The sequence below is a fragment of the Crassostrea angulata genome, chromosome 9 (genome assembly GCF_025612915.1).
Source record: "Crassostrea angulata isolate pt1a10 chromosome 9, ASM2561291v2, whole genome shotgun sequence".
Classification (NCBI taxonomy): Eukaryota; Metazoa; Mollusca; class Bivalvia; order Ostreida; family Ostreidae; genus Magallana; species Magallana angulata.
The window spans coordinates 31,914,948-31,923,593 of NC_069119.1; the positions used below are offsets into that span (position 1 = coordinate 31,914,948).

The 8,646-nt window shown below is 34.8% G+C and overlaps 1 protein-coding gene across 1 annotated transcript; it reads right to left on the reverse strand.

Annotated features, from left to right (window-relative positions):
- Positions 1 to 3,302: 3,302 nt before the first annotated feature.
- Positions 3,303 to 7,297, reverse strand: LOC128163290 (isatin hydrolase-like). Its single transcript, XM_052826844.1, has 3 exons — positions 7,032 to 7,297; positions 5,202 to 5,372; positions 3,303 to 4,128 (listed from the first exon to the last, which is right to left on the reverse strand). Exons 1-3 carry the CDS (start codon positions 7,211 to 7,213, stop codon positions 3,615 to 3,617), a joined length of 867 nt encoding a protein of 288 aa, XP_052682804.1. The 5' UTR covers positions 7,214 to 7,297; the 3' UTR covers positions 3,303 to 3,614.
- Between the last annotated feature and the right edge of the window lie 1,349 nt (positions 7,298 to 8,646).

The window sequence follows — 8,646 nt, forward strand, 5'->3', positions numbered from 1 at the left end:
TTCATCATTGCTTTTAACATTTGATGATAGCTATACCTGATAAATAACACGTGCACCAGTCTACAATGTACATGCATGTATACATGTAACAGCTGTATATAAACACACGTTTTAGTGACAGCCAGGAGAAGGGTTTTATATTATACTGTAACTACTATACCGATACCAATCCCCTTGAACAGCCGCTGAAGTACGTACTGCCGTGCAGGAGTTAGTAATTCTGAACAGAAACCTTTGGGGGGGGGGGGGGGTACGGCCATCTTGTACATGTACATTTGAGGATAAAAAAGTAAACATTTCTTGAATTGGCTTGTTTCTCATTGTTGTAACTTTGTCTCAAAGTAGGGTACCCTATTCTTAAAATGGGTTTCAAAAACCACAAGATATATTTGTCTGTGCCTATGTAGGTACATGTACATTGAAGATATTTTTTCATAGAAATATAATGTATACATGTACTTTTTAAAATATAATTTAAACACTTTTTTGGACCCTTACCCCACTTCTAAAAAGAATTTACTTTATTTATACTAATAGAACTGAAAAAAATCCTCACAAAACAAACAAAGGACAGGTAAAGAGGTGTATATCAAATTCAACACGGATTCTGTCAAAAAGGACAACCCAGCTAAGGGCCATTCATAGATAAATGATTGACCTGAGAGAGCAAGCTATGGCCAAGAAATTGGGCGTTCGACAAATAATTAGAGTCCGTCGTGTTTTGTGGGCCAGGAGTAAGTTATCATGGACATCTTTGTTCGCAAAGATGTCCATGATCTTTGTTCGAAGAATCAAATACTCATTTTTTACGAATTATGGCAGCCAATATTAGTTAACTTATAAACTGTAGTCTTTCAGTATTATATGGATTGTCTTGATTGTTTTGAAGATTGCTGATTAATGCTTACTACCATGTTAAAAACTAAGATGCATGTATATTTTAGATCCATGTTAATATTTTAGCTCCATGTCCAAGGTACTCGTATATTGATCTGTTTCCATGCTATTTATCATTTATTCTATTGTGAAACGTTTTGAATTATGTTCTAAAAATATATGTACCATAATTGTTGAGCCAATAAAATATTCACTCAAAAAAAAAAAAACAAAAAAAAAACAAAAAAACAAACAAACAAAAAAACGAGGAAAGCACCAACAACGAAGATGAAAGAAGAAATAAATAAATAAATAAATATATATATATATATATATATATATATATATATATATATATATATATATATATATATATATATATATATGTGTGTGTGTGTGTGTGTGTGTGTGTGTGTGTGTGTGTGTGTGTGTGTGTGTGTGTGTGTGTGTGTTTGTGTGTGTGTGTGTGGGCAATATATTTGCAAAAAACATCATTTACTTATTAAAATATACATGTATATCAATAAGTAAGCCAAAACATGTATACCCGAATACCCCAAAAGTGATGGAGTTAGGGTAGTGACGTAGTTAGGGTCACTATCTACCTAAATAAAAAACTGGCTTTATTTTTTTCTAAAATTTTATCAAAGAATGTATAATTCAGTTGATAATCACTTTGTTATCATGGACAGTAGCTGAAAATTGGAGTAAGATTATATTTAGTGATGAAATGGCAGTAACTGTTAGTGGTTGTGGCCTTGTGGAGCTGTTAAAGTCTGGAGAACAGAACGAGAGAAGTACCTTCCCGAATGCATCGGTCATTTGAAACGTCACACTGGCAGGAATTTGAAAGTAATGGTGTGGGGTTGTATTACCTATCATAGTCAGAGATTATTGACTTTCATAAATGGAACTATATATGAACAGTGAGAAATACTCAACGTATTAGATGAGAACATGTGGCCAGTCCTGGCCAAATATTTCACAAATAAGTCGTACATGTTTCAGGATGGTAAAGCACCACCTCATGCCTCAAAGATGACTTAAGCCTTGAAAGGAAATAACAACATTCCAACTCTCACATGGCCTGTTCAGTCTCCTGATATTAATATAATCGAAAATATCTGGTTGCTTCTAAAAAATCAAGTAAAAAGACATAACATTATGATGAACATTGACACAGTTGATGATCAGAAAGCAGTATTTCAGCAAATCTGGCTCTCAATCCCTTTAATGTACAGACAGAACTTATTTTGATTTACTCAATTCCCCGTAGACTGCAGTTTAAGTTACCAGACCAAGGAGGCATATTACAAAAGATTACGATAAAACATAACTCAGCAGAGAGGTAAGTACTTTATTTTTTATTTACCTGTCTTGTTTACAATCAGAATTCAAAATGGCCGCCAATTTACTAGTACTCCTTTTTGTCACCACCCTGTAGATTTATTACCTGCATATGAAGGCAGGTGTTTACTAATTCATAGTTATTTTGATGACCGACAAAGTCAAAGTGCTAACAAACTTCTAATGTAAAACTCTACATATATCTATGAAAATAAAACTATGTAATTTGGGAAATTATATTTCGTAAATCATTTGAACTTCGTAAAGTTTGTAAAATGATGTACTCTGTAAGGACTACTTTATAAAGATTCGTAGACAAAGTTATCGAAAGAGGTAGCTAATGATAAAGGAACAAAAACTTGAAACGAACTTGAAAAAAATCATTTAAAGAAACAATGACAGGAACAAGGGAAATGAATATTACGTGTTCTGCAGTTAAGGTAATTTACTACATCACCACTATTATTTAACTTTTTAAGACACTACATGTAGGTCACAAGATGGCGATTAAATGGTTTGCTATTATTTTTGGTATCAATTTATCGATTTGGTTGAATATCATTAAAGCTCTGTGGTTAAATTATATGGCTTGTGAACAGCAGATCTCTCGTTTAATTCGCCTGGAGCCCTTTTTGTTCATATCAATTCCGAATTAAGTTTTTGAAAATCATAATTTTTTAAATCCAAAATTGCATATTTCTTCGTCTATTTGATGCATTATGCTACTAATATCTTTCAAGATTATAAATAGATTTCAAAGTGTAGCGAGCCAGCATAAGAGTACAATTTGTACGTGTTGATATGCTTTTAAATATTGATATTGATATTGATATATCAAGGGACCTGGACACAATTTTAGATCAAAATTTTATGTTTTAGATATAAAATGGTTTACTTGCACATTTTCAAGGATTGACCAAAATTTGAATGTTAAAATTAAAGTTATAAGAGAGATACAGAAGTAAGAATTCATTGTTTTGTAAACAAAGCTCGAGTCTTATATGTGTTTACAATCAATGTAAAGTTTAAAATTACCATTTCTTTGACAAAGTAACTCGAAAAAAAAAAACAACAACAAGGCAAACTTGTTCAATGTGTTTATAAAATACATTATCAATAAAAGAAAACAACATTTGACTGAAACTTATACAAATAAAACACATATGTAAACAACAAAAAGGCTCGAGCTTTGTTTACAAAACAAAGAATTCCAAACTCTGTATCTTGCTTATAACTCAATATCTGATTTTCTAATTTTATAAAAAGCATACTAACCATTCTAAACATTAAAAATGGAAAATTAAAATTTAAAATGTTGAGCTCAAATCGTGTCCAAGTCCCTTAAAAATTAAGTAAACAATATATCAGGTTTTCACTACAAAGTTGTACAACTACAGAACGTAACACACGAGGACAGCAGCCAATGTGTACAAATAAAACGTGAAACAAGTAACCCTGGCAGCGGCGTTTGGTTTGTTAGGTTCGTCATCATATGTCGCGAAGACGCGCGCAGGTCCTCCACTTCCGTCAGCAATGTTCAGAACCGGAATGTAAATCGTACTCCCGCTTTCAGGTACGTTATCAAGATTGGCCACATTTTCAATCCCCACGACGCTGTTTTTCCCCAGTAGCGTATGGCAAGGGTAGGTCGAACTCATTCCGTAATCTGTGGAGGGCGTGTCTACTCCAACAGCGTTGATTTGGCGCTTATTTATCAACCATGTGCAAGCGTCCTCGTGCCAGCTTGGGAAGTGCAATGTAGAAATATCTGTGGGTTCGGGGGACCCAAACACGAGTGTTTTGTTCGGGTACTTGCTCGACCAACCGGAATTCATTATGGCGACTGCGCGTCGTGGCATTTCTCCGTACTTCTCCTCCCACATCAATAAGTCTTCAACAGTGACCCTTAGAGAAAGAAGGAAAGAAATGTAATTGTAAAAATGACGTACTGGCACAAATGCAAACAATAAAACACCAATTAAAAGTTCACTTTCGCTAACCGAAATGAAAACAATTATGCCAAAAATAACACAAAATGGGTTTTATTTGCTTGCTTCAATAAGGAAACTTATATTCAAAATACAAATTAAATTATTCAAACGTGGATCAAATATACCTTAAGTTAGTCAAATATACCATTTATTAAAAAAAAAAGAAAATGAATTGCTAGGATTTTTTATTCTGTGGGGAGTGTAGTGTTTTCAAAAATATTCTGTGTACAATTTAATTTTTCAAGAGTTACTCTCCTTTCTTTAGCTTTCTTGTGTTTTTTTGCACACAGCCGTGCGCCACTTTGGCAGAGTTACCGAAATCCCAATTTAAACAATTTTACACTTTCAAGAAACGTATAGCCTTACGGTGTGAGTACTTGTATTTATTATTTATATGATATAAAACAAATCTTCATTGTTAATTGATATAAAAATATTGCAATGTATACAAAGAATAGTTCTCTCATTGGCGCTAAAATTATCCGAGCGTGAAATTATAGTTGTCATGTTTATCAAGTCAATGAGTATAATTTATTCTACATGTATACTTATTAATATCATTATACATTGTGTCCAACATTCTTACAAGAATATCAATTCTATTTTTTACCTTATTTCCATAGCAAGAATTCAGTCAATCTATTTTTTAATCACCGTTCAAAGACTCAGTGTTGACAAATGTCAGTATTTTCAGTATTATAAATCTATTTCATTATTTTTACAGCTTTTTACTAAACACGTACTTTACTATAGAGAACATACTACAAAGAATCTAGATGGTATCTGCCAAAGCCCGACTTGGTTTCAGTACAGATATTATTTCGTAAGGAAATCATTAGATTTATTTTTTTTACTTGAACACATCGCCGCAAAAAAAATATAAATTCATCTGTTGAGGATTGATCATCCCAACTACACAAGGTCACAGACGTCACAATAAATAATATTGTAAATAGTTGTAGAAACGTCCGTTAGAACTTTTAGTACCTGTAATCCGGATTGGTTGCGGCCTTGGACTTGACATTTATGATGACCCCAGCTCCGTACAAATTTTCCATGGGGATTTGATCGGTTCTCCACATTCCTTTTACTGTGTGTACGGGTGCGTCTATGTGAGTGCCCATGTGTTCAGGCATCGCAAAGTGATTGTTTTCAAACCTTTGAAAAATAATATAGAAATCTTTTTACAAACATTATCATAAACTGCTTTATTTCTTGTCCAAATTTGGTGGATAGGTCGTTTTCCACAGTAATATGGACATAATCCCTTAAATCTCCAGTAATAACCGTACTATGTTATCTGTTCATAAAAAGGGGGAAAATACCGTTTTACATTTTAGCTTATATATTCTATATCACATTGACACCGAAACTGTTTCTGTTCATATAGAACTTCGTATGAACAAATAAGTTTAATTTTTAGTTTGATCGTCCAACAAGGCCATATTTTGGCGCTCGAAAAACTTCCTATGAATTGTTGGATTGTTTCCCATGGTAGTTACCATTTGAATAGGAAAACATGCATACCATGGAATCATTAATAATTTTTCATATTCGCGCGGGTCAATGTTCGTAGATAGCCAAAGTTTCCTGGTTCGTGGAAACGTAATTTCATGTGAATTGTTATGGGAAAAATTTCTATAAATATAAAACAAATTAAAAATGCTTAATGCCGCTTCTCGTGACAAACATGATAACGAAAGAAAAGAAACATTTTAACTATGATTGAAAAGAAATAGGGAATTTTTTAGGGCTTAGGGCAATGGGCAATTTGGCTAATTTAGATTTCAACATTATGGACAATTTTAGACATGAACTAGAATAAAAGGTGATCAGAAAGAAATTGCATAGGAGAAACTGGGACACAGATTAGTCAAATTAAGTCTGAATGGTTCATCGCATACAGAAAAACCCCCTTTGTCACATTTTTACGGCGACCTAATTCTTTGACATCGGGCGTACCTTATGCATCCATCTCGGTGACCAAGGTTTGTGAACCGTGAAATCAATGTGAGACATACAGGGAATTTCTGACTATCTAAATATTTGGCCGGGGAAGTTACAGTCGGTTTTTGTGAACATGTAAATAGATTGTGACAAACACTTACCAATGAATGCAGTTGATGTTTCATCAATACTTTATAATTAGTTACTAAATTTTTAATTTAACTTTTAAGATTGTTGTTACATGTATCGGTGATTAATCACTGACACAGAAAAGTTTTCCAGGGGAGGGACGCCGGGGGATAAAAATTTGTTTGGGGAAGGAAGAGGTCCGATTCTAAATTTCAGCAAGTTTAAGAACTGAATTTATGAAGTTTGAAATATCTGGGGGTCCGCCCTCCTTAGATCCGCACCATTGATAAATGCTGATAAATGCTTGTTATAATCAAAAACTGTTCCCCAAATATTGCCTTGGGCCTCAAAACCTGTAAGTTAGTCAACCGTCGACGACTGCACGTGAACTTCATGAATTTTTATGTAGGCCAAATTTATTTCATTTTATTTTGATTTGTGAATAAAATTTATTGTTTTTCCCGATAAGCATACAAACTCGAATGAAAATAAGTCATGTACAAATAAACGTATTATATAATTATTGTCCTTTTTCCACGCATTTTAAGACTTAAAATTAACCTCACAAAACAAATTACCAAAGTGCGGACAGAATTTTTCCCCCTTATAGACCTACCATTAGCAACCGTGTGCTGTCAACTTGGAAACAGTATTTTTGTCGACTTAGAAATTGAGAGAGAGAGAGAGAGAGAGAGAGAGAGAGAGAGAGAGAGATGTGGTTTGTGCTTGCAATATACTAACCAAAACTTATAAGTCTCAGAATATCCCCGGTACAGTTGCGTGAAGTTATAAGACGGGTTTAAGGGCCAAGTGATGGAATCCCTATTTTGCTTGTAGCTCAGATCCACGATTCTAGGCACGGTCTGGACCAAAGTGACCGTCGTCGCCAAGAAAAGAACACAAAAGTTGACGTGGTATGCCATCACTAAGCAGCGCTTCTATATATTTAACTACTCTCTCGATGAAAACCTGTACCTCTCGATTTGCTCCAGTTAACAATTGGCTGTAACGGTAATTTTTGTTCACGCACACAGGAAGTTTTCACTTTCAGGTATCAAGGTTGGGCCTAAAGTATGGCCCACGGGCCCAACGAAACCAACTTAAAAACCATTGTTGCAACCACTATTAAAATAACACCACTTTTAATATAAATTATTTTAAAAGTGGTTGGGAAGGTATTTTATTGGAAGAACCCCTTCATACCACTTTTGAAATACAACTACTATCAGATTTTTTTCACTCGTTGTTGGGAATGGATTTCTTTGTAAATATTACTTTGTAATCACTATCGAAACATATCTGGAAAGAAAGATGTTGTATATCATTTTTGCAAACTATTTTTAAGGCAATAAACACTTCTAAGCCATTTTCACAATTGGGGCAAGAGCGGAAGCGACAGAAAATTCGAGTGGCCGAATAAAATAGATATGGTTCGTAAACTGTTGCCAAAATACAAATGTAGTCGCATATGAAATGTAAAGGCATTGAGTATTGCGATTATCCTGAGTCTGGATGCGACTGCTGTACAAAGAAAGCGAGTGTTGTAGGATTATGCAATAGGGTCGTACAAATGACCAGATGGTCTGACGATTGAACGTGCGCCAATGTGATAGGACGTGCAGCGCTCATCATGTGTTTCATCCCACGAATGCTCGTGCGAGTCAGAGTGGGTATATATACATGTACCGCCCGTTTCTGACACTTTTCAATAGAAAAAGTTGAAAGGAAGACACCTCCTAAGAAGATAAGAAAAGCAATAGCCAAAATCAAGGTTAATTGTGGCCTGAAACAGATATCCTTATACCGTGTATACTGTATAAGTGAACCTTTCGCCTCCGTTTTATTTCTGCTCATTTCACTGTTTTTGTCAGTTAACGAATGAAGACTTGGCGAATTCCAATGTCTTATATTATCGCTCTTTTACCACAACATTGTTGGGGCGAGTTCTAGACGAGCCAAAACCGTAAGTAGAAGTGAAAATGTCACGGGGCGAAAATAACCTGTATCCAGTATATACTAGTGGCAAAGCATGAAAACTGAAACCGATAAATCTGACAATAAGCGTTAAACGTTGCAAGATTACGTGAGACACGTTGAGCAACAGTCTCATGGCCGCACAGCAGATACATTAACTGCTGCAATTTATCTTACGATCTTTAAAAGTTGTGCACCGCTCTTGCAAGTACACAAAACGTTGTAAAACGTTCGTAGTGATTTTCGTGCGTTGTATTGCAGAAGTTTTGATCGCATTTGGTCGCGTCTGAAAAGTGTGCATGTATTGTATTTTGAGGAAACTTGATGCAACCTCATAAACGAATGCAACGAATGCGAGAGCTCGTGCAACGCAGGCGATAGC